General features: G+C 43.1%; 1 protein-coding gene across 1 annotated transcript in view; it reads left to right on the top strand.

Annotated features, from left to right (window-relative positions):
- LOC104240482 (uncharacterized) overlaps positions 1-27,853 on the top strand; it is a 51,497-nt gene that overhangs the window by 19,904 nt on the left and 3,740 nt on the right. The window contains exon 9 of the mRNA XM_070154683.1: positions 4,904-4,910. Coding sequence (XP_070010784.1) covers positions 4,904-4,910 — 7 coding nt within the window. The remainder of the gene's footprint in view (positions 1-4,903; positions 4,911-27,853) is intronic.

Genomic DNA, 27,853 nt, shown 5'->3' on the forward strand with positions numbered 1-27,853 from the left:
GACCCATACTGCATCGAACTTCCTTTGAGTCTGTGGGACTCCAACAATGAAGTCCATAGTGACACGCTCCCACTTCCACTCAGGAATCTCAATCTTCTGGAACAGACCACCAGTCATCTGATGCTCGTACTTAACCTGCTGTCAATTCAAACATCGAGCCACATATGCAACGATATCCTTCTTCATTCTCCTCCACCAATAATGCTGTCGAAAATCTTGATACATCTTAGTGGCGCCCGAATGAATAGAGTACCGGGAACTATGGGCCTCCTCTAAAATCAACTCTCGAAGTCCATCCACATTGGTCATACAAACTCGACCCTGCAATCTCAGAACTCCATTATCTCCTAAGGTAACCTGCTTGGAACCTCCATGTTCCACCGTGTCTTTAAGGACACATAAATGGGGATCATCATACTGCCGGTCTCGAATACGCTCCAATAAAGAAGAACGAGTGACTGTGCAAGCTAACATGCGGCTGGGCTCTGAAACATCCAACCTCACGAACTGATTGGCCAAAGCCTGAACATCCAAAGCAAGCGGTCTTTCACCGACCGGAATATAAGCAAGACTACCCATACTGGCTGACTTCCTACTCAAAGCATCGGCCACCACATTGGCCTTTCCCGGATGATATAAGATGGAGATATCATAGTCCTTTAACAGCTCCAACCACCTTCTCTGCCTCAAATTTAGCTCCTTCTGCTTGAACAAATAATGTAGACTCTTGTGATCTGTGAACACCTCACATGCCACGCCATACAGATAATGCCTCTAAATATTTAACGCGTGAACAATGGCTGCTAACTCCAAATCATGGACCAGATAGTTCTTCTCACGAATCTTCAACTGACGCGAAGCATAAGCAATGACCTTGCCATCCCGCATCAACATTGCACCAAGTCCAATAGATGCATCACAATAAAATGTATATGGCCCTAAACTTGTGGGCAAAACCAACACCGGTGTCGTACTCAAAGCTGTCTTGAGCTTCTGAAAGCTTTCCTCACATTCATCCAACCACCTGAACTAGGCACCATTCTAGGTCAACCTGGTCATCGGGGCTGCAATAGACGAAAACCCCTCAACAAACCGACGATAATAGCCTACCAACCCCAAGAAACTCCAAATCTCTGTAGTTGATGCTGGTCTAGGCCGGTTCTTGACTGCCTCAATCTTCTTCAGATAAACCTGAATACCCTCTACTGATACAACATGACCCAAGAATGCAACTGAACTTAACCAGAACTCACACTTCGAAAACTTGGCATACAACTGACTATCTCTCAGAGTCTGAAGAACCACTCTAAGATGCTGCTCGTGCTCCTCCCAGCTGCGGGAATAGATCAAAATATCATCAATGAAGACTATCACGAACGAATCCAAGTAAGGCCTGAACACTCGGTTCATCAAATCCATAAAAGCTGCTGGGGCATATATCAATCCAAATGACATCACCAAGAATTCATAATGCCCGTACCGAGTGCGAAAAGCTATCTTAGGGACATCGGATGCCCTAATCCTCAACTAATGGTAGCCAGATCTCAAGTCAATCTTCGAGAATACCTTGGCACCTTGAAGCTGATCAAACAAATTATCAATCCTCGGCAACGGATACTTATTCATGATTGTGACCTTGTTCAACTGTCGGTAATCAATACATATTCTCATCGATCTGTCCTTCTTCTTAACAAACAACTCCGGCACACCCTAAGGCGAAACACTAGGTCTAATGAAACCTTTTTCAAGTAAGTCTTGCAACTGCTCCTTCAACTCTTTCAACTCAGGCGGGGCTATACGATACGGCGAAATAGAAATAGGCTGAGTGCCCCAAGCCAAATCCATGCAGAAGTTAATATCCCTGACGGGTGGCATACCTGGCAGGTTTGAAGAAAATACCTCAGAGAACTCACGAACAATAGGTACAGAATCAATAGAAGGAACCTCGGCACTAGAATCGCGAACATATGCCAAATAGGTCAAATAGCCCTTCTCGACCATACGCCGAGCCTTCACATAAGAGATGACACTGCGGTAGAATGACCAGGAGTCCCTCTCCACTCTAAACGAGGTAAACCCGACAAGGTTAAGGTCACAATCTTGGCATGACAGTCCAAGATAGCGTGGTAAGGTGATAACCAGTCCATCCCCAGTATGACATCAAAATCAACAATGTCCAGCAGTAATAAGTCTACTCGGGTCTCAAGACCCCCAATCACAACTACACAAGAGCGATAAACACGATCTACTATAATAGAATCACCCACCGGTGTAGACACATAAGTAGGAGCACTGAAGGAATCACTAGTGTGAGCACGTAATTTTTGTTTCGCGCGACAATCGCTCCAAAAGAAATAAAAATAATAACAAATGGTCCTGCTATACAATTTTTGGATTTTTACATGGCACTTTGTTAATTATTTATGATTTTTGCCCATTTTATTTTATTAAAACAAAATACAAAAATGTATGTGTCATGCGTAATTTGAACCGTAATCCGGTCGTTAAATAGAAAATCATAAATAGGCATCTTTGTCCGTGATTTTTGTTTTGTTTGATTTTACCTGTTTTAAATATTTTAATATATGTGTGCAAATAATTGTATTAAGTGTTTATTTAATTTTTAATTTTGATTTACTTAAGTTTTGTTTTAAAATAAAAAAAATAATAAAAGAGAGTGCAAAATTGGGTTTGGAAATTAGTTCGGGCTGATTTTTCATTTTTAATTCAGGGCCCAAACGAACAACCCAACCCAAATTACCCGGTCCAGTCCAGTTCATCCCCTAGCCATCCAAACGACACCGTTTAATCCAGTATGATCTGAGCCGTTGATCTTTGAAAGATCAACGGCCAAGATCTCTCACCCCGAACCCACTAACAGACCCGACCCGTCTCACCCGGACCGACCTCAACCTTTTACCCTTGAAACGACACCGTTCCCTGTTAGTCGAAGGATCCTGGCCCTTCATCATGTCTCATCCAACGGCCAGGATCCACCTATCCACTAACTATATAAACCTACAACCATACCCTGCCCCCTATCCAATACCCCAGCCTTCGTCTTCACCAGACCCTTCCCCTTCAAACCCTAGCCGCCCCCATCTCCCTTCACCAGAAACCCGGCGGCATGAACGCCGGTGACCTTCACCTTAACACCTAGGACCACCTTGACACCCTGAACATGGATCCACCAACCGTTCAGCTCGAATCCCATCCCACCTTCTCGAATCTTCATTTGAAGATTCGAGTCAAAACTCGATCTACACCGATCTGCCCTAAATTCATACCAGACACTCCCCAGACCCCCTCGTGACCAAACCATGCTTGGTTTGGTCCGAATCTGACCAGGGAAGCATGAATCCCGGATCTAATTTTTGGAACCTTAGGGTTCCTCGTCACTGGTCCGTATCTTGTTCAAGCCGAGGAGATTAAGGTCTAATGGACACTGGTCCGTAATCTGAGAAACACTTCGATTAAAGTCCGTTCAGCCTTAAGAAAGGTCTGTTCGAATCCAAGTAAAGGTTTTTTGATTTTTCGGGATTTAAGGTGAGTTTTGTTTTCTTTTCTTTATTCTGTTAGTCCATGTTTGTTTAAAAGGTTGTTTATGTTGTTGTGAAATTTGTGTTTCGAATTTTATCAACTGTGTCCTGTCCGCTTTGCCTAAACCTCGGTGTCTTGAGTCCTTCTTCTATTTGTTCTGATAATGTGTATGTATGTGTGTGTTGTGCAATTAGCTGATTTTCAATTTTGAACTGACTAACTGATTCCTCGAGTACATTTTTGCTTAGTCAGTATAATTCAAATCATGTGTCGATACTGTTAAATGTCTGATTTTTGGTTACGATTGTATGTGTTATAACTAGTATAGTCGAGTCGACATATGTCGTCAATTAGTTTCAGTTGTCCGAACAATAACAAATCGACTTACTTCTGCTAAGCATTTGTTTGAATCAATTAGGAACTGAGTTTGTTTACTTATAGTTGTTAATTTGAATCAGAAATGTAAAAGGAATGTTTTGTTTAGTTACAGTTCTGAATTGGAGGGCATGTGCACTTGTGCACAACATGTGCATTTGTGCACCACAGGTGCATTTGTGCACAGCCTGGTTCCTGCATAAAGGGCTTTTTGATTTAAAAATAGTTTGACAGCATATGCTGTCAGATATATTCTGCTGCCCATTACCCTGCTTTAGTTTAAGAAGTATTAAACCTCATTTAAAAGAGTAAGTCTGCCAAGGAATGTGATGGGGGGGTTAATACTTAAATAGCTAAGTGGAAACTGAAAAGAGATAGCACATTGGAGGTGTGTGCTTTTGGTCTAACAGGATGTTAAAGGGCTGATGTTAAGGCTTATAAAAGGGAAGGACTTCCATCAGTTTTAAAAAAAAAAGGGAAAAGAACCAGAGATTAGGGAGAGCAAAAGAGATACACATATATACATAGAAAATATAAGAGAGAGAGAGACACATACATATTAACACACGCAGACATGCATTGATAAGGAGAGAGTGAATTGAGAGGGAACATTTTGAGAGTGAAGTTCTGAAAAACAGAAAACTGGAAAATAACTTTGTTCGATAACACAGACAGACAAAACTAGAAATTGCATCCTTCTCTGCTGTCTTGATTTCGCTGGTTTTGACCTGTTTGTTCAATACTGGTTTCTTTTAAAGCCAATTGAGTTTGTTGGTTGTCTGTTGGTTTACTCTGGAACTTGGTCTAGTTGGGTTCTTGATTCTACTTGCTTCGCTTGTTGCTGCTGCTGCTATTCTGCTTTCTGCTGCTGCTGACCCTTCTGCTTCTGCTTCTTCTTTGCATTTCAGTATTCAGGTACACATTTTGAGTCCCATGTTGGTGTTAATTGTAACAGTTCGAAGCATGAAATGAAAGGAGTTTGAAGAAGTTTAAATGTCTGTTTGTAATGCTCATAGTATATTGACTTCTTTTGTATAAATTGATTAGTGCGTAATTCAGTAGCGAAAGATTAGTTAGTCAATACTTAACCAGGTTTTAGCCTCTTGCATCGTAGTTTTATAGTTGTTTGTTAGTACGAGATGTAATGGTATAATACATAGAATGCATGGATAACTGACATAAAATTTTCAACCGGATTCCTGTTTAACTATAATGACATGCATAGGATAGAATATTTCCACCTTACACAATGATGTTCTGTGTTACTTTAGTTCTTTTATCAGGACCCGCTAGGCAGTATATAGGAGCACGTTCGAATCCCCATTAGTAACAATGCCTAGTGTTCAATTCCCTTAATCTAGCTTAAATAAGTCTAGTTAAGTTCAATTCAAGAAATGTTTGGATACTAGTATAGCATTTGGTCAATCTCGTATGTTTCACAAGGTATGACGCCTCTTCACTTTGTAAATAATTAATCAGAAATTGGTAAGAATCCGGTTTGGGCCAAAGCATATAATTAAATTAGCATGTACCCTTTTCTTCTAATCTTAGAGACAAATGCATTAGAAATGTAGCCACTTTAAGATATCCCTTCTAAAAAAAATAGAGACGAGCCTCGCCAAATAAAACGCAAAACTGCGGGGCCCTCAATAAATAACCATAATAAATTCTTAAAATTCGGAATAGGCCGTTTAGTGAATTTCATGGCCTTCTACAAAAATAATAACGCGCTAGACTCTTTAGGCGCGGCTTAATAATTTGACCTTCTTAAACACGGGTGCACATTGATGTGACCCAAATCCAAATCTCAACGGAGTCAAAATGTGTCGACGACCACGGGTGCATTGATTGTGACGTGGTTCGAGATGCATTTTCACGACGTTGCAATTCTATAAAAATAAATGATAATAATAAAAGCGGTTTAAACTTAATAAAAGCACGTAAGTCATAACATGTATTTAAATCAGATATTTAGCCATTATAACAATTTAAGCGACCGTGCTAGAACCACGGGATTCGAGGGTGCCTAACACCTTCCCTCGGGTCAACAGAATTCCTTACTTAGAATTTCTGGTTCGCAGACTTCATTTGGAAAAGTCAAAAATTTCCTCGATTTGGGATTCAAGATAAACCGGTGACTTGGGACACCAAAAGCCAAACCTTTCCCAAGTGGCGACTCTGAATTAAATAAATAATCCCATTTCGAATATTGTCACTTAAATTGGAAAAACTCCCCCCGCACATTTTTTAACCCTTCGTGGCCGGGCACGCAAAAAGGAGGTGTGACAGCTCTGGCGACTCTGCTGGGGATTTAACCCAGAACCACTGGTTCAGGGTTCAAGAATTCGAGCTTAGAATAATTGTTATATTTGGCTTTATTATCTGATCTTTATTACATGTTTTTGCATAACGTGCTAAATGTTGTCTTTTACCGCTTTGATATTATCTGAACTGTATATAAACTGTGCCGAAACCCTTCTCTTCTTACCTCCGGGGAGAAGCTCGCTGGTCGAGACTCCCTATTCTGTTAGTGTCGATACCTGAAATAAGAAAGAGGTCGGACAAGTTACAAAGCCGGACGATCTCGCGGGTCCCCGGTACGTAGCCCCCTCCTCGACTCGAGTTGTCCGCTCGGGTACACAGTCTAGAACAAATGCCCAGGTTATAAACCTAGTATAACGAAACTTTATGCCGGATCCCTAGTAGGAACGTTTATTTGCATCATGTTGCATTTGACTTAGGGGGCTCAACACAGGGGTTGGGTCCGTCTAGGACAGGCAACCTGAAATGAAAAGACCATCTTGCTGCATTCCTATCTGTTTTGCGCATTTATTTGCTTCAGTTCCGCATGCTGACCGGTTTCTAAAAAAAAAAAAGAAAAATAGCAGCGTAGGGAGATAATTACTTATTTTGGAAAAATAAAACCAATATCCAAGTAGTGTCAAAACTTTGTCGAAATTTTTCTAAAAAAAGAGAATAAAAACAAAATTTGTCTTCTAGTTTGAGTTATTAAAAAAATAATGTAAATATTTTTCTTTTTTTTTATCACTTTCAAAATCAAAAAAAAAAAGAAAAAAAAAGAAGGTATTTATTTAAAAGTAAAAAAAATGGAAAATTCATAATTCAAAAAAAAATGTTGTTTCTTTCGTAGTACCTCCTTTATAAATTCAGACTAGCAGTCCAAATATTTCCTTCAAAAAAAAATTTTTTAGTCTTTATCTCTTTTCAAAAGAAAATAAAAAAAAATCTTGCTTTCTGGGTTTAATTGATTTTCTCTATTCATGATGTCCCGAACTACGCCGGTTTGATTCTCACCGGATGTGAGATACGTAGGCAACCCTCGTTGGGTTCAACCCCATTTTGCTAAAATAGCCAAAATCAATAAAAAAAAAGAAGATGTGTCAATTTTTAAAAGAGTCATAAATAAGTCAGGTGACGCTGTTTTGTCATAAATAGCCGAATGTTTCCGAAAAAGGGACGCCGGAAGGCTGACTTTGCATAAACAGCCACCTTCGGGTCTTGCTTAGCATTTTTGTCCAGTTGACCCACACAGCCTTAAAATCTTCGTCCCCAAAGTGTTTAAAGGCCGTGTTCAAAACTTGATCCCCTTTGTAAAATATTTTTGAGTCAATTCATTTTTGTTAAAATCACCTTAATAAATGTGCAGGATGAGCACGATGCAAAATGAACATTTTTCAATAATGACCAAAATCCCTGTCAAGTTACGGCTATGGTGGAATGATCTAGGTGTTGAAGGACAAAATGAGGTCAAGAAATATCTGAAAGGTCTCGTGGGTTTGTTGGAAATCCAGCCTCGGGGAGATATCATAAGAGCTTTGATTACCTACTGGGACCCGGCGCACAATGTTTTCCATTTCTCTGATTTTGAACTCACCCCGACTTTGGAAGAAATGGCTGGGTACATCGGGAATGCTGAACTTCCGTTGAGGCAAAAATACATGGTCGCCCCAAGAGTCGTCACGGTACATCGGTTCCTAGATTCATTGAAGATACCTAGAACAGTCCACAACCCGGATCTGGCAGCCGGATTTTGTACTCCATGCTTCATATATGATAGGTACGGTCATGAGGGGGGATTCAATAATCCAATCAACAAACTGTGCAGCAAAGGAGTTCGTCAGAAGTGGGACAAGCACAGACGGGTAGCGTTCATGATGATGTTCCTGGGCCTTCTGGTATTTCCAAGGAAAGACGGAAACATTGATTTGAAGATATCCGGGGTCGTCAGCACTTTACTCACGCAAAGTGACAGTACTCTCGCGCCTATGGTGGTATCTGACATCTTTCGAGCTCTTACAGCTTGTAAAGCTGGGGGAAATTTCTTCGAAGGTTGTAACTTGCTCCTACAGATATGGATGACCGAGCACCTCTGCCATCATTCCGAGATTTTGAGCCATGGTTCCCCGGAAAAGACTTGCATAGAAGAATCTTACACGAGAACCAAAGAGATCAGTTTGCCCAAAGGAGTCCTGGCATGGACCTCGTTCTTTCAAGCTCTTACTGCCAGCCAAATACAATGGACGCTAGGATGGTTGCCTGTTGATGAGATCCTATATATGTCGGCAGCTAAAACTTATTTCTTACTGATGGGGCTTAAGAGCATTCAACCTTACGCACCCTGCCGAGTTTTGAGACAGTTCGGAAGATGCCAGACAGTACCTCATGAGGAAGATCTTAGCACTCAAGCAGTTGAGATAAGTCCTAACGGACAATTCCCAGAAGCGAAGATTCGCCAAATCTGGAGTGAGTGTCAATATTTGAAATCAGATACTTGCGTGCGGGATCGAACCAAAGGAGAGACGGCGCCAGGTTACCTTGCATGGTATAGAAGGGAATTTGAGCATGAAAGGCCGGCTAAAAGACCCCACATCCGAAATTTCACCGAATCATCGCAAAGGCAGTGGGATTGGTTAGCAAAGGAAAAAGGCTATTGCGCCGAAATCAGCAGGTTAAAGCAACAAGTGGAAGGCTTGAAATATGAGCACAACGTGCAAGTTGCTACCAATCTGGGAGAGCGGAACAGGTTAATTCAGGAAAACGAAATGCTCAGAGCCCAGATCAAACAGATAAAGGTGGATGCGGATAAACAGCCAAGGCGTCGATCAGACGAGCAAATGATAAAAAGGTTAAAAAGTGAAATCAGGGAATGGCAAGATGGTTTGGAGAAATCTGAAAACGTCATAGCAGAGCTTAGGGCACAGTGGGATACAAGAGTAGATAAGCATCGCCAATACCTGAATCAATTGGAAGGCGACCACGAGAAAACTGTTGCCAAAATGAAGAAAGAGATGGCTATACTTGAGATCAAAGCAGCTGATCAGGCCAAGAATTCCCAAATTGAGAGCAGATACTGGTATGACTCATTAGCCCAAATGAAGTTAGAAGTACGGCGACTGAAGAATCAGCATATGCAGGATGCTCAGGTATTCAAGATATGTAGCGATCAGATAAAACGCCTACTCGTAGAGAAGAAGCAAACCAGGGATAGGATCAAGGCCATTGCTCACGCCATCACCAGACGATGTCTACGATGTGAGAACATGACCAGCGTTACCTTCCTCTCGGCGGTGATGGGTTATGTCAAGAGGACTATGCATGAGCTGGAACAACTTGAGAGGGATCTCGCGCCTAGGACCGCGGCAAGGCCGAATGATGCCCCGCGGACACCAATTTTCAAAACCATAATGCACTCATAAGTCAAGTCTGTATCTTAGTATCTTCTGCCTATTTTTCCCATCAGGGTGATTTTTAGTCTGTTTTGAGTCTAAGTTTGCTCTTCCTTTTGCAAAATGTAGTTTGTAATATACCATTTCAACAATAAAGAGGTTGCTTCTTTTATGCTCATTTGTGTTTTTCGAACTACGTAATGATCTAATTCACGTAGGCATCGTGATACGTAGGCAATCCTCATCGGATCCGGTCGCATTTCTTTTACTGCAAAATAAAAAAAAAAAAACAAAAAAAAAGGGATAAGAGGAAAAATGCCGGAATGACGCATGCTCTCGTAGCAAACATATAGTAATCCACTTAACTGTATAGGTGCATCATGCCCAACGTGAGATTAACTATCTGTTATTTGCTGCAAATTAACCGTGCGTTTGTCGATGAGTATTCCAGGGTTTTTGGAAAGACGGTTGGTTTGGTGAAAGTCTGGCCTCGCACTCATACTTCACGAGGTCAAGGAGAAGTGTTCAACTACCTGTTGTTAGGACCAGAAGCAGTACTCACACTTACTTCACCAGGTCAAAAGGAAGTGTGGAAATGTCTTCAGAAATTCCATTGCAAACAATCCCTGTTTCCGAGGAGAGCTCGATCTCAGCCGTCCTCACACCTGAATCCGCAACTGCGGAGGAAAATAGAATCCTACGGCTCCGCATGTTGGAAATGCTGGACGACTGGAATAATGGGAAAGAGCCGCCGAGTGTCGTCCCCGGATTCCCTGAATTATTCTCCAGGTCAAGTGGGACTTCTAATGTCCCCATAAATTATCCTGCTACCCCATTCGGGTACCCAACCACCTCAGCCTTCTCTACTGGATCGCCTTCTGAGCCTCATCCCCGAATGTCAGCCACCGATGCAAGCATGAACATCTTTACTGCATCACCTTGCCCGATTACGGCACAGCCTGCCACGTACAAACCAAACTTTGACTCATCCTCTTTTACATTCCAAGCACCATCGTTCTCAATGGAACCAACTAGGTTCGCTGCCAGCACTAATCCTCTACCGCCTCAGTGCGAGCTTGCACCCGGGCAGGATCAGAATCCCAGAATTGCAGAACAAAATGAGATTGCCAAGAGAATGAGAAGCCTCGAACAGAGTTTGAAGAATATGCAAGGATTGAGCGGGCAGAAGAGCGTCTCTTACGCCGACCTATGCATGTTCCTTCACGTGCACCTGCCAGCGGGTTTCAAGACCCCAAAGTTTGAGAAATACGATGGGCACGGTGACCCCATTGCACATCTTAAGAAATATTGCAACCAATTGCGGGGAGCCGGCGGAAAAGAAGAACTGCTAATGGCATATTTTGGGGAAAGTCTAGTAGGGATAGCCTCGGAATGGTATATGGACCAGGAAATGTCTCGATGGCATATATGGGATGATCTCGCCAGAGATTTTGTGAAACAATTCCAGTATAACATCGACATTGCGCCAGACCGAAATTCTCTATCGAATTTGAAGAAGAAACCTTCAGAAAGCTTCAGAGAATATGCTATTAAGTGGCGTGAACAGGCGTCAAGAGTGAAGCCTCCCATGGATGAAGTGGAAATGGTCACTACCTTTCTCCAGGCTCAAGAGTCTGACTATTTCCAAAACATGATGTCAGCCATGGGTAAGCCATTCGCGGAAGCGATCAAGATTGGAGAGATGGTGGAAAATGGTCTGAAAACAGGTAGGATTCTGAGTCAAGCAGCCATAAGGGCGACCTCCCAGGCCGTCCAAAGCGGGTCCGGAGGAATGACAAGAGGGAAGAAGAAGGAAAAAACGACCATGGCAGCCTCGGAAGCAAGGGAGTATCGTCAGCCCAGGCCCCGTTTTCCGGAAAGAACCCCACAACACTACTACCCCCACTCAAATTTGGCATATGCTCATCAACCTTATATGGTCATGAATGCCCAGCCTTATGCCCATCCACCACAACAAGCCAACCGAGGCCCAGCTCCACCTCCCAGAAATCAGCCTCCTTACCGCAACCACTATAACCCACAACCCCCGCAGAATAACTTTCGCCCTCAGGAGCCACCTCGAAGGCGGACTTTCACGCCCATCGGTGAACAATACTCTACTTTGTTCCCGAAGCTAGTCCAGTTGGGTTTCTTACAACCAATCCCTCAAACGAGGCAAAACCCAACGTCACCTTCTTACAAAGCTGGAGTCAGATGCGCCTATCATTCAGGGGCCGAGGGACACGATACAAATGAATGTTGGTCGTTGAAAAGAGTGGTCGAGAATTTGATAGAGCAAGGGAAAATAGTGCTAAGGGACGAGGAGATCCCGAATGTAACTAACAATCCATTACCTGCTCACAATAATGGGCCGCTGATCGGAATGATTTGTGAAGACAAAGAGTTCGACCCTGCTCTGAAAGCCATAATTGCCATTGTCGACACGGGGAAGAGGCCCGAAACAGACCAGAAACCGAAAAAGGGGGAGGAGGCCAAGGCTATAAAGAAAGAACCTGAAAAGAAGGTGGAGAAGAAAGTGGTACCGGCAAAGGGTGGAGTTCTTTACATACCACGAGGTCAAGCCAAGAAGACGCAGAACTTCGGGATCAAAAAGACAAAACCTATGTATGTGCCAAAAGGGGCCTATGTGGTCCGGGGGACGATTCAACCACCTCGGCTGAATGAGCCAGTGGTTATCGGACGCGTGCCACAAAAGCCAATGACCAACCCGTCCACAGTGCCGTGGAATTATCAAAAGACTTTGGTAATGTACAAAGGCAAAGAGGTCATGGGAGAACTTCCAGAAAATACTTTCATTGGAAGGTATTCAAATACCCAAGAACCGAACGACGCCACACAAAGGCGCTTCCCGCCAAAGAAGCCCGTAAGTGTTGAAGAAGCGGAAGTGTTCTTCCAACAAATGAAAATGCCAGATTACGAAGTGATAGATCAACTGCGCAAGTACCCCGAGCAAGTGTCCATGCTGTCATTGTTAATGAGGTCGACCGAGCATCGAAAGATCTTACTAAAGACCCTGAATGAAGCATATGTGCCAGTTGAAACCTTGGTAGAGCAATTAGAGCGGATGACAGAAAGATTCTTCGCCGTCAACCAAATCTCTTTCAGCAAGAACGATCTACCCCCGGAAGGAGCGGCACACAACAAGGCTTTGCATCTAACAGTTAAATGCGAAGACTATTATGTCAAGCGGGTAATGTTGGATGGGGGCTCAGGCGTTGACATTTGCCCGCTCTCCACGCTACAAAGAATGGAAATTGGGACCGGAAGAATCCGACCCAACAATGTCTGCGTAAGAGCTTTCGAAGGCATCAAGAGAGATACCATGGGGGAAATAGACCTGTTGTTGGTCATAGGACCAGTCGAGTTTGAAGTAACCTTCCAGGTGCTCGACATGGACACATCCTACAATTTCCTCCTCGGCAGACCTTGGATCCATGCGGCAGGAGCTGTGCCTTCCACTCTTCACCAGATGGTGAAGTTCGAGTACGAAGACCGAGAGATCGTGGTCCATGGGAAAGACGAGCATGCTATCTATCGGGACCCATCCATCCCATATCTTGAACCGAGAGAAGGGAGCGAACATACGGTCTATCAAGCTTTCGAGATTTTACTAGCAGAGCAGCACGAAGAGGGAATACCCTGCCCCCAGCCTTTCTTGTCCAACGCCTCGGTTATGGTGGCCAAAGAGATGATCCGGCACGGATTTAGGCCAGGGAAGGGGCTTGGACGAACCCTTCAGGGAATAACAGAACCCATTACCTTGCCAGTCACCAAGAAACCTTTTGGACTAGGTTTCAAACCTACTCCAGCAGACGAAGAGTGGGCAAAGAAAAGGAAAAATGAGGGTTGGAAGTTACCTCGACCACTGCCAGATTTATATGCAACTTTCATCAGGCCAAGGTACGCTGAAGAAGAAGATGATGAGGTCTTCACAGCTGAGGAAATCGAGGAGATATGTGGGGCGATGAGAGAGATGCTCTACGAGGTCCACATGGTTCAACCAGGTGAAGGCACAAGCACTGCTGAGATGATGTACGTGGGGCCGAACGCCAAACTTCAAAACTGGGAGGCCACGCCATTCCCGACTAGACGGAAGTCCGGGTAGACCTGTCCTGCCACCTTTCCTGTGTCACAAGTTATCTCCAGGACATAACTTGAACGTTTTCTTTCTTTCAATTGTTGTTTTGAATTCCTAAGTTGTAAACAGTGTTGTCTTCCAACTTCCTAAAGAAAAATAAAAAAAATCATCATCATTGCTTTCCCATTCTTTCTTTTGTTCTGATTTTTGTTATTTTTCCTTTTATCTTTCTTTTCAGTTATAATAATGTGGCTTTAAATATGAAATGCTTGCGGACTTCACGCCCAGATCACAATGAGTTATTTAACTGCGAATTAATGAACCCAGAACCAGAATATGATGCGGAAGAGGCTTTTAGGGAGATAAACCGAGAGTTGGAATATTTCGAGAATAAACCTAAGCCAAATCTGAATGACACTGAACCGGTAAATTTAGGAACCCCGGAAGAAATCCGGGAGACCAAGATAAGCATTCACACGGACAAGAAAATGCGAGAGGCGATAATTCAACTTCTTTTTGAATTTAAAGACGTGTTTGCTTGGTCATATGATGACATGCCGGGACTAGGTGTTGATCTAGTGGTTCATAAATTGCCGATTCATCCTGATTGTCCTCCAGTTCAACAAAAGCAACGAAAGTTCAAAACTGAGGTCAGTGACAAGATTAAAGAGGAGATCACCAAACAACTGAAAACGGGAGTGATTCGGGTAGTCCAATATACAACATGGTTGGCGAATGTGGTTCCAGTACCAAAAAAGGACGGGAAAACTCGGGTATGTGTAGATTACCGAGATCTGAACAGAGCAAGTCCTAAAGATAATTTCCCGCTGCCCAACATCCACATCCTCGTTGATAATTGCGCCAAACACGAGATACAGTCTTTCGTAGATTGTTACGCTGGGTATCATCAGGTATTGATGGATGAAGAGGACGCCGAGAAAACTGCCTTCACCACGCCTTGGGGCACCTACTGTTACCGGGTCATGCCATTTGGTTTGAAGAATGCTGGGGCTACTTACATGAGGGCCATGACTGCCATTTTTCATGACATGATGCATCAGGAAATAGAGGTGTACGTGGACGACGTGATAGTCAAGTCCAGGGTGCAGGATAATCACATCCAAGACTTGAGGAAATTCTTCGAGAGATTAAGGAAGTATGACTTGAAGCTGAACCCAGCCAAATGTGCTTTCGGAGTTCCGTCAGGCAAACTTTTGGGCTTCATCGTAAGCAGGAGAGGTATCGAGCTAGATCCAACTAAGATAAAATCCATCAGAGATCTGCCTCCCCCGAGAACAAAGAAAGACGTGATGAGTCTGTTGGGCAGGTTGAACTACATCAGTCGGTTTATTGCCCAGCTGACAAGCACGTGTGAGCCCATATTCAAGCTGTTAAGGAAAGATGCGGCGATTAAATGGACAACTGAGTGTCAAGAAGCCTTTGATAAAGTCAAAGAATACCTTTCGAATCCCCCAGTCTTGGTCCCTCCAGAACCAGGGAGGCCACTTTTCTTGTATCTGACAGTCTTGGAGAACTCTTTCGGTTGCGTCCTCGGGCAACACGACATAACCGGAAAGAAGGAGCAAGCAATCTACTACTTGAGCAAGAAATTCACCGGCTACGAGGCCAAATACACTCTGCTGGAAAGGACATGTTGCGCTCTGACGTGGGTTGCTCAAAAGCTGAGACATTATCTCCAAGCCCACACTACTTTCCTCATAAGCAGGCTGGATCCTTTGAAGTATATAATTCAGAAACCAATGCCTACTGGGAGACTGGCTAAATGGCAAATCTTGCTTACGAAATTTGACATAGTCTATGTCACTCGCATGGCAATGAAAGCCCAGGCGCTAGCAGATCATTTGGCCGAAAATCCGGTCGATGAGGAATACCAGCCATTGGATACCTACTTTCCAGATGAAGAAGTAAACACCGTAGAAGTGGTCTCGGAGGAAGCTCATGTTTGGAAGATGTTCTTTGATGGAGCCGTGAACGCCAAGGGTGTAGGGATTGGGGCAATTTTGATCTCGCCTTCTGGTCAGCATTATCCCGCCACAGCTAGACTTCGTTTCTTTTGCACAAATAATACAGCTGAGTATGAAGCCTGCATCATGGGCATGCATATGGCAATCGATCAGGATGTCGAAGACTTACTGATTATGGGAGATTCTGACCTGATTATCCGGCAAGCCCAAGGCGAATGGGAAACTCGGGATGTCAAACTTATCCCTTACCGACAGCATGTGGAGGACCTCGGCAAGCGCTTTTACATCAATAGAGTTCAGGTATATCCCGAGGTGTCACAATGAACTGGCAGACGCACTCGCTACTCTGGCTTCAATGCTACCCTACCCAGGCAACGCCCACGTCGATCCTTTGGAAATCCAAATCAAGGAAAGACACGGTTACTGCAATGTAATCGAGGCGGGATCAAATACACAGCCTTGGTACCATGACATCAAGAGGTTCTTGAAGACACAAGAATACCCCGAGCACGCTACTGGAGATCAAAAGAGGACCATTAGGCGACATGCAAGTGGTTTCTTTCTGAGCGGTGAATTGTTGTATAAGAGGACCCCGGACCTCAATCTTCTAAGATGTGTCGATATCGAGGAGGCAAGAAAGATCATGCACGAAGTACACGCAGGTGTGTGCGGACCTCACATGAACGGGTATGTCTTAGCAAAGAAAATCCTTCGAGCAGGTTATTACTGGATGACCATGGAAAAGGATTGCTTTAGCTTCGTTCGGAAGTGTCATCAGTGTCAGGTGCACGGTGATTTGATTCATGCACCTCCCACGGAGCTGCATCCCATGTCTGCACCTTGGCCATTTGTCGCCTGGGGCATGGACGTCATTGGACCAATCGAACCAAAGGCTTCGAATGGACACAGGTTTATACTGGTTGCCATCGATTACTTCACAAAATGGGTAGAAGCTGTCACTCTCAAGTCGGTCACTAAAAAAGCTGTAGTGGATTTTGTACACTCAAATCTTATCTGTCGTTTCGGTATTCCTGCGACTATCATTACAGATAACGCAGCAAACTTGAACAGTCACTTGATGGGAGATGTATGCGAGCAATTCAAGATAACGCATAGGAATTCTACTCCTTATCGGCCGAAAGCCAATGGTGCTGTGGAAGCGGCGAACAAAAACATCAAGAAGATTTTGAGGAAAACGATCCAAAGTTCCCGACAGTGGCATGAGCAGTTACCATTTGCATTGTTGGGGTATCGCACTACGGTACGCACATCAGTAGGAGCGACTCCTTATCTTTTGGTTTATGGGACCGAGGCTGTAATACCGGCAGAGGTAGAAATTCCTTCGCTTCGAACCATTGTCGAAGCAGAAATCGAAGACAGCGAGTGGGTCAAGACTCGGTTAGAGCAATTGATTTTGATTGATGAAAAGCGAATGGCCGCGGTTTGTCACGGACAGTTGTACCAACGAAGAATGGCCCGTGCTTACAACAAGAAAGTCTGACCCAGGAATTTCGAAATAGGTCAGCTGGTACTGAGGCGTATTCTGCCGCATCATGAGGAAGCAAAAGGGAAGTTTGCTCCAAATTGGAAAGGCACATACATCATAAGGAAGATATTGCTGAGAGGAGCATTGTATTTAGGTGATATCGAAGTAAATGACCCCGACACAGCAGTAAATGCGGATGCAGTCAAGAGATACTACGTCTGAATTATACTCCAGTAGTCTTGACGCATTCGAAATGACGAAGGTTTTATTCCCCACTACTCCCCAAACACTACCCAATTCTCTCTACAAACCTTTGAGCCGCTTAAAAAAAAAAACATTGATTAAGGCCTGAACTGCGTTTGACTTGATTCCGAAAGGATACGTAGGCAGCCTCTCACTGAGGTTCAGTCACACCAACAATAAAATCTCATTCACCCTGAAATTGAAACCGGGGCACGTCGAGCAGTTTAGAAGTTAGTATCATCTACCTCTCTTTACCAAGCACAAGCCTTCAGATCAATTACCAAAGATAGTGGGAAGCCAATAAGCGTCACAAATGGAGACCGACACACTCTGAATTGAGAGAGATAAAATGAGAGAGTCTCGTCGGTGAAAACCTTCGGGCACCGCGAGGCGACGGGAGTAGAGAAACCAAAATGAGAGAGCTTGTTTAGTTAAAAACTCACAAAGAGTGCTATCAAGCGATGACAGGAAGAGAAATGAGAGAGGTCAGCCAGCGAAAACCCGCAAAGGGCGCTATTGGTCGAAAAGAATGACTCCACCCCAAGGAGGTCTCGGCAAAGCTCCACCGGTTTGGAATCACAGATCCGTTCTGGTTCAGGGAAACGCAAGTTCATGGAAGGTCAGGCGTCCAGTCCAAAGAGCATGTCATGTCATTTAAAGCCAGCGTTATCTTCCTCAGATAAGTCTTTCTCGTCCCAAAAGGGACACTCCCTTCCTGAAATTTGTTTTTTCCCATTCTTTGTTTCTCTTCGAATCCCTTTTATGTTTTAACCCCAAGTTCAGGATACACCGGAAAGGGCAGGTGGCAGGTTTGTTTTCACGGAATTCCGTTTCATGAAGGAAAGCGCCTCGTTTCGTTGGTACGTTTGTTCAAACTTGATGGATCATGATGTTTGATGGTGTTTGAAGTAAAGAGGAAAAAGAGAAATTCCCCCAACAAGTCCGCCTTCGGACGAATCCCCACAGAGTCTCCCCTTGTACAATCCCCCACAGAGTCTCCCCAATATATATACAAAAAAAAAATCCCCGTTGGAATTTCCCCAGCACATCCCCAGCGAGTTCCTTTGAAAAAAATTCCCCAACAAGCTTACCCCAACGAATCCTAGAAAGCCCGCTGCGAAACAATTACCCAGCATGCCCCATTGTACAAAGATCCACACAAAGAATACACTTTGTAAATATTCCCACATAGGACTTCCTTTTGTACAAATCCCCACAGAATACCTCCAATAAAATCCCCGTTGAGAACCCTAAACTGAATTTTTCCTTTAGTCAGCATTAGGGTTTTAAACCCTAAACTGAACTTTTCCCATTCAGCCAGCATTAGGGTTTTAAACCCTAACCTGAGCTTTTCCATGCAGTCAGCATTAGGGTTTTAAACCCTAAACTGACCTTTTTCCATGCAATCAGCATTAGGGTTTTAAACCCTAAACTGAATTTTCCCTTTAGTCAGCATTAGGGTTTTAAACCCTAAACTGAACTTTTTCCATTCAGCCAGCATTAGGGTTTTAAACCCTAAACTGAGCTTTTTCATTTAGTCAGCATTAGGGTTTTAAACCCTAAACTGAACTTTTTCCATTCAACCAGCATTAGGATTTTAAACCCTAAACTGAGCTTTTTCATTTAGTCAGCATTAGGGTTTTAAACCCTAAACTGAACTTTTTCCTTTAGTCAGCATTAGGGTTTTAAACCCTAAACTGAACTTTTTCCATTCAGCCAGCATTAGGGTTTTAAACCCTAAACTGAGCTTTTCCATGCAATCAGCATTAGGGTTTTAAACCCTAAACTGAATTTTCCCTTTAGTCAGCATTAGGGTTTTAAACCCTAAACTGAACTTTTTCCATTCAGCCAGCATTAGGGTTTTAAACCCTAAACTGAGCTTTTTCATTTAGTCAGCATTAGGGTTTTAAACCCTAAACTGAACTTTTTCCATTCAGCCAGCATTAGGGTTTTAAACCCTAAACTGAGCTTTTTCCTTTAGTCAGCATTAGGGTTTTAAACCCTGAACTGAACTTTTTCCTTTAATCAGCCTTAGGGTTTTAAACCCTAAACTGAACTTTTTCCATTCAGCCAGCATTAGGGTTTTAAACCCTAAACTGAGCTTTTTTCCTTTCAGCCAGCATTAGGGTTTTAAACCCTAAACTGAACTTTTTTCCTTTCAGCCAGCATTAGGGTTTTAAACCCTAAACTGACCTTTTTCCATGCAGTCAGCATTAGGGTTTTAAACCCTAAACTGACCTTTTTCCATGCAATCAGCATTAGGGTTTTAAACCCTAAACTGAATTTTCCCTTTAGTCAGCATTAGGGTTTTAAACCCTAAACTAAACTTTTTCCATTCAGCCAGCATTAGGGTTTTAAACCCTAAACTGAGCTTTTTCATTTAGTCATCATTAGGGTTTTAAACCCTAAGCTGAACTCTTTCCATTCAGCCAGCATTAGGGTTTTAAACCCTAAACTGAGCTTTTTTCATGCATGTCAGCATTAGGGTTTTAAACCCTAAACTGAGTTTTTTCTTTAGTCAGCATTAGGGTTTTAAACCCTAAACTGAATTTTTCCATTCAGCCAGCATTAGGGTTTTAAACCCTAAACTGAGCTTTTCCATGCAATCAGCATTAGGGTTTTAAACCCTGAACTGAACTTTTTCCTTTAATCAGCCTTAGGGTTTTAAACCCTAAACTGAACTTTTTCCATGCATGTCAGCATTAGGGTTTTAAACCCTAAACTGAACTCTTTCCTTTAGTCAGCATTAGGGTTTTAAACCCTGAACTGAACTTTTTCCTTTAATCAGCCTTAGGGTTTTAAACCCTAAACTGAACTTTTTCCATTCAGCCAGCATTAGGGTTTTAAACCCTAAACTAAGCTTTTTCTTTAGTCAGCATTAGGGTTTTAAACCCTAAACTGAACTTTTCCTTTAGTCAGCATTAGGGCCCCAACCCTGAACTGAACTTTTCCCCAGTTGGTCAGTATTAGAGTTTTCAACTCTAGAAACTGAACTTCTCCCCAGCTATTCGGTATTAGGGCTCCAACCCTGAACTGAGCATTTTTATCTTCCTTCATCAATTTTATGAACTTTCTGGCGAATAATTCACGAAATTTTCCTAGTGAAACTGGGGCAGAAAATTTCGCTCGTTTGTTTGTTTCTCCCGCATGTCTAACCTCGAGCCACACGGATCGAAATGACCCACGAGATGAGTCTCAACTCAGAATCTAAAGAAGAAAAAGACAAAAAGAAGATGTCCCGAGATATCGGAGTAAATGGAAGGCGGATCGACTCCAACATTTGATTAAGGTCCTGAACTCTGCCAGTCACGTCTCACTGAGTATCCCAGAGTGAGCAAGCACCTACAACTCGCAAGCATCAAGATTCGGATCGAAGTCTCCAAGCAAAATCAGCTAAGACCCATGATCAAGTCGCAAAAGAATCATAGATAGGGATCTTGTAACTAGCAGTTGACATGCATATAAGTATTTAAGTTCAGTTTCAATTTCTCTTTGGTTGTAATAAGGCGGTCAGTAAAGCAGTGGTGACTACAGCAACAGCAGTAACAGCAAGCATTGCAGTCCCATGGTAGTCCCAGCTACCGAAACTTCCCGAACTACATTGACCTGAATCCTGTTGAGCCCGGGATATGTAGGAAATCTTTGAAGCAAGATTCGGTCAAAACTTTCAAAACATGCTTCACACGGAGTAGTCCATAGGCAAAAATCGCTTATATCCGCTCACTTTATCTTTGCACGAAAACTCTTCGTGTTTCCGAACAAAGAGGGGCAGCTGTGAGCACGTGATTTTTGTTTCGCGCGACAATTGCTCCAAAAGAAATAAAAATAATAACAAATGGTCCTGCTATACAATTTTTGGATTTTTACATGGCACTTTGTTAATTATTTATGATTTTTGCCCATTTTATTTTATTAAAACAAAATACAAAAATGTATGTGTCATGCGTAATTTGAACCGTAATCCGGTCGTTAAATAGAAAATCATAAATAGGCATATTTGTCCGTGATTTTTGTTTTGTTTGATTTTACCTGTTTTAAATATTTTAATATATGTGTGCAAATAATTGTATTAAGTGTTTATTTAATTTTTAATTTTGATTTACTTAAGTTTTGTTTTAAAATAAAAAAAATAATAAAAGAGAGTGCAAAATTGGGTTTGGAAATCAGTTCGGGCTAATTTTTCATTTTTAATTCAGGCCCAAACGAACAACCCAACCCAAATTACCCGGTCTAGTCCAGTTCAGCCCCTAGCCATCCAAACGACACCGTTTAATCCAGTATGATCTGAGTCGTTGATCTTTGAAAGATCAACGGCCAAGATCTCTCACCCCGAACCCACTAACAGACCCGACCCGTCTCACCCGGACCGACCTCAACCTTTTACCCTTGAAACGACACCGTTCCCTGTTAGTCGAAGGATCCTGGCCCTTCATCATGTCTCATCCAACGGCCAGGATCCACCTATCCACTAACTATATAAACCTACAACCATACCCTGCCCCCTATCCAATACCCCAGCCTTCGTCTTCACCAGACCCTTCCCCTTCAAACCCTAACCGCCCCCATCTCCCTTCACCAGAAACCCGGCGGCATGAACGCCGGTGACCTTCACCTTAACACCCTAGGACCACCTTGACACCCTGAACATGGATCCACCAACCGTTCAGCTCGAATCCCATCCCACCTTCTCGAATCTTCATTTGAAGATTCGAGTTAAAACTCGATCTACACCGATCTGCCCTAAATTCATACCAGACACTCCCCAGACCCCCTCGTGACCAAACCATGCTTGGTTTGGTCCGAATCTGACTAGGGAAGCATGAATCCCGGATCTAATTTTTGGAACCTTAGGGTTCCTCGTCACTGGTCCGTATCTTGTTCAAGCCGAGGAGATTAAGGTCTAATGGACCTTAATCGAAGTGTTTCTCATCTGAGAAACACTTCGATTAAAGTCCGTTCAGACTTAAGAAAGGTCTGTTCGAATCCAAGTTAAGGTTTTTTGATTTTTCGGGATTTAAGGTGAGTTTTGTTTTCTTTTCTTTATTATGTTAATCCATGTTTGTTTAAAAGGTTGTTCATGTTGTTGTGAAATTTGTGTTTCGAATTTTATCAACTGTGTCCTGTCCGCTTTGCCTAAACCTCGGTGTCTTGAGTCCTTCTTCTATTTGTTCTGATAATGTGTATGTATGTGTGTGTTGTGCAATTAGCTGATTTTCAAATTTGAACTGACTAACTGATTCCTCGAGTACATTTTTGCTTAGTCAGTACAATTCGAATCATGTGTCCTATACTGATTAAATGTCTAATTTTGGTTTCGATTGTATGTGTTATAACTAGTATAGTCGAGTCGACATATGTCATCAATTAGTTTCAGTTGTCCGAACAATAACAAATCGACTTACTTCTGCTAAGCATTTGTTTGAATCAATTAGGAACTGAGTTTGTTTACTTATAGTTGTTAATTTGAATAAGAAATGCCAAAGGAATGCTTTGTTTAGTTACAGTTCTGAATTGGAGGGCATGTGCACTTATGCACAACATGTGCATTTGTGCACCACAGGTGCATTTGTGCACAGCCTGGTTCCTGCATAAAGGGCTTTTTGATTTAAAAATAGTTTGACAGCATATGCTGTCAGATATATTCTGCTGCCCATTACCCTGCTTTAGTTTAAGAAGTATTAAACCTCATTTAAAAGAGTAAGTCTGCCAGGGAATGTGATGGGGGGGTTAATACTTAAATAGCTAAGTGGAAACTGAAAAGAAGATAGCACATGGGAGGGGTGTGCTTTTGGTCTAACAGGCTGTTAAAGGGCTGATGTTAAGGCTTATAAAAGGGAAGGACTTCCATCAGTTTTAAAAAAAAAGGGAAAAGAACCAGAGATTAGGGAGAGCAAAAGAGATACACATATATACATAGAAAAGATAAGAGAGAGAGACACATACATATTAACACACACAGACAGGCATTGATAAGGAGAGAGTGAATTGAGAGGGAACATTTTGAGAGTGAAGTTCTGAAAAACAGAAAACTGGAAAATAACTTTGTTCGATAACACAGACAGACAAAACTAGAAATTGCATCCTTCTCTGCTGTCTTGATTTCGCTGGTTTTGACCTGTTTGTTCAATACTGATTTCTTTTAAAGCCAATTGAGTTTGTTGGTTGTCTGTTGGTTTACTCTGGAACTTGGTCTAGTTGGGTTCTTGATTCTACTTGCTTCGCTTGTTGCTGCTGCTGCTATTCTGCTTTCTGCTGTTGTTGACCCTTCTGCTTCTGCTTCTTCTTTGCATTTCAGTATTCAGGTACACATTTCGAGTCCCATGTTGGTGTTAATTGTAACAGTTCGAAGCATGAAATGAAAGGAGTTTGAAGAAGTTTAAATGTCTGTTTGTAATGCTCATAGTATATTGACTTCTTTTGTATAAATTGATTAGTGCGTAATTCAGTAGCGAAAGATTAGTTAGTCAATACTTAACCAGGTTTTAGCCTCTTGCATCGTAGTTTTATAGTTGTTTGTTAGTACGAGATGTAATGGTACAATACATAGAATGCATGGATAACTGACATAAAATTTTCAACCGGATTCCTGTTTAACTATAATGACATGCATAGGATAGAATATTTCCACCTTACACAATGATGTTCTGTGTTACTTTAGTTCTTTTATCAGGACCCGCTAGGCAGTATATAGGAGCACGTTCGAATCCCCATTAGTAACAATGCCTAGTGTTCAATTCCCTTAATCTAGCTTAAATAAGTCTAGTTAAGTTCAATTCAAGAAATGTTTGGATACTAGTATAGCATTTGGTCAATCTCGTATGTTTCACAAGGTATGACGCCTCTTCACTTTGTAAATAATTAATCAGAAATTGGTAAGAATCCGGTTTGGGCCAAAGCATATAATTAAATTAGCATGTACCCTTTTCTTCTAATCTTAGAGACAAATGCATTAGAAATGTAGCCACTTTAGGATATCCCTTCTAAAAAAAATAGAGACGAGCCTCGCCAAATAAAACGCAAAATTGCGGGGCCCTCAATAAATAACCATAATAAATTCTTAAAATTCGGAATAGGCCGTTTAGTGAATTTCATGGCCTTCTACAAAAATAATAACGCGCTAGACTCTTTAGGCGCGGCTTAATAATTTGACCTTCTTAAACACGGGTGCACATTGATGTGACCCAAATCCAAATCTCAACGGAGTCAAAATGTGTCGACGACCACGGGTGCATTGATTGTGACGTGGTTCGAGATGCATTTTCACGACGTTGCAATTCTATAAAAATAAATGATAATAATAAAAGCGGTTTAAACTTAATAAAAGCACGTAAGTCATAACATGTATTTAAATCAGATATTTAGCCATTATAACAATTTAAGCGACCGTGCTAGAACCACGGGATTCGAGGGTGCCTAACACCTTCCCTCGGGTCAACAGAATTCCTTACTTAGAATTTCTGGTTCGCAGACTTCATTTGGAAAAGTCGAAAATTTCCTCGATTTGGGATTCAAGATAAACCGGTGACTTGGGACACCAAAAGCCAAACCTTTCCCAAGTGGCGACTCTGAATTAAATAAATAATCCCATTTCGAATATTGTCACTTAAATTGGAAAAACTCCCCCCGCGCATTTTTTAACCCTTCGGGGCCGGGCGCGCAAAAAGGAGGTGTGACAACTAGGCATGACCAAATACGGTGAAAAATAAGATGACACATAGGAGTATGTAGACCCTGGATCAAATAGGGTTGAAGTATCTCTACTACAAACCAGAACAGTACATGTGATAACTACATCAGAAGCCTCAGCCTCAGGCTTGGTTGGGAGAGGATAACATCGGGGCTTGGCCCCACCACCCTGGACTACATCTTTGGGACGGCCTGCAACTAGCTGGCATCCACCTCTAGCTGCCTGACCTCCACCTCTAATACCTCTACCTCCACCTCTAGCACCTCTACCCCCACCCCTAGCTGGTGGAACGGACGGTGGAATACCTGGTGCCTGAACCACAGCATGAGAACCCTGCTATTGAGAACTCGGTGCTCGAGGGCAATATCTAGCAATGTGCCTCATGTCGCCACAAGTAAAACAAGCCATCGGTTGTTGGGGTTGACGAACCTGAAAACTCTGAAGCGGTGGTGCACTGATCGGAGCTGGTGATGCATTGTAGGACTACTGATCAGAATACTACATATGAGAATCACGGCCACCTAAAGTACCGTGAGAAACCTAAAGTGCTGACTGAAAAGGCCTAGGAGGATGGCCTCTACCATACGAATCCATGTCTCCAGACAAGGCGCCACTGAATCTGTCTGAATGACGAGGCCTCTTGTCGGACCCCTGACCACCTCCCTGTGACAGAACCATCTCTACTCTCCTGGCCACACTGGCTGTCTCCTGAAAAGAAATCTCACTCCCTGTCTCCCTAGCCATCTGAAGTCGAATCGGCTGAATAAGTCCCTCAATTAACGTCCTCACCCTGTCTCTCTCTCTCTCGGTGGGAAGTATGATAAGAGCATGACGTGCCAAGTCGATGAATCTGGTCTCATACTGAGTAACGGTCATAGAACCCTGCTGGAGATGCTCAAACTACCTCCGATAGGCCTCTCTCTGAGTGATGGGGAGAAACTTCTCCAGAAATAGCTGAGTAAACTAATCCCAAGTCAAAGCTGGTGATCTGGTTGGCCTAGCAAAACAATAATCTCTTCACCAAGTCTTGGCGGATCCAGACAAGCGGAAAGTAGCAAAGTTGACCCCATTAGTCTCCACTATCCCCATGTTCCTGAGAACCTCATGACAGCTGTCTAGATAATCCTGGGGATCCTCAGAAGATGCAACGCTAAAAGTAGTAGTGAATAGCTTGGTAAACCTCTCCAATCTCCACAAAGCATCGACAAACATAGATGCTCCATCACCAGTCTGGGCTACCACACCTGGCTGAACTGCTCTAACTGGCTGAGCTGCTGGAGTCTAAAACTGGAGAGCCATCTGCTCCGGAGTGCGAGTAGCAGGAATCTGGGCTCCTCCTCCAACCTGAGGACGGCTGGTGCTACAGGGAGCAAGCCTACCTGGGTGACGCTCTCCATAAGGCCCACTAGACGGACCAGAGCATCCTGGAGTACTGGGGTAGAAATAAACCCCTCTAGGACTTGAGTTGGGCCCATTGGAACTGTCTAGGCCGGAACCTCATCATCAAAGTCCACCTGAGGCTCCGCCGCTGGTGCTGCTGCTCTAGGCTGAGCTCTGCCCCTACCTCTACCTCTAGCACGGCCTTGGCCTCGCCCTCTTCCCCTCATAGGAGCTGCTGCTGGGGGCTCGGGCTGCTGGTCAGTGGATGAGGAAGCGCGTGTTCTCGCCATCTGCGAAAGAACAGAGTAGAAATTCAATTAGCATCGAGAAACGAAACCGCACGACAGGAAGGAATAAATGTGAAGTTTTTCCTAACTCTGTAGCCTCTGAGGGATAAATACAGACGTATCCGTATCAATCCCTCAGACTCTACTAAGCTTGTTTGTGAACTGTGAGACCCATGTAACCTAGAGCTATGATACCAACTTGTCACGACCCGGATCTCCTGCCCTCGGGAGTGGTGATGGCGCCTACTAAAGTGAGCTAAGTAAGTCGACTACTTGATCAATTTACCTTTTCCCAATTTTAATCCTTTAGCAATTATGAGCAACAATTTAAAGACAGCAGAATTTATGACAAACGGAAGAAAAATAATAAAACTACTGAGTATATCCACTATAACTGTTTAAACAAGACTGCCCAAAACTGGAGTCACAGCTTCACAGACAGTCTAGGAATACTACAAACAAGGTCTGAATGAAATACAAAAGTCTGTCTCTGAATAAATAAAAACAGCAAGAGAAAAGATAAGAGGAGATACCAAGGCCTGTGGACGCCTGCAGGACTACCTCGGGTCGCTTGTGTGGACTGAAGATAGCACCCTCACTGCAGTCCAAACGCTCCGGTATCAGTATCTGCACACAGTGCAGAGTGTAGTATCAGCAAAACCGACCCCATGTGCTGGTAGTGCCTAGCCTAACCTCGGCGAATTAGTGACGAGGCTAGGACCAGACTACCAAATAAACCTGTGTAGTTAAATCATATACAACGGTAATAGAAGCAGATAATTACAACTAAAGTTGGGCGGGGGAAACATGCTGCGGGGAGTAACAGGTAACAACAGAATGATAGTAGAGAAATATAAGGAATGCCATAAATCAATTACCAGCAAAGATAAGGAAATAGAAGAACAGGTACACATGTAACACCATTGCAGGCGTGCAACCCAATCCCATTTCATATGATACCGTTGCAGGCGTGCAACCCGCCTCACATTTCATATACTACCGTTGCAGGCATGTAACCCGCTCTCATTTCATATATTACTGTTGCAGGTGTGCAACCCGCTCCCATTTCATATATTACTGTTGC

Source organism: Nicotiana sylvestris, chromosome 8 (genome assembly GCF_000393655.2).
Source record: "Nicotiana sylvestris chromosome 8, ASM39365v2, whole genome shotgun sequence".
Lineage (NCBI taxonomy): Eukaryota > Viridiplantae > Streptophyta > Magnoliopsida > Solanales > Solanaceae > Nicotiana > Nicotiana sylvestris.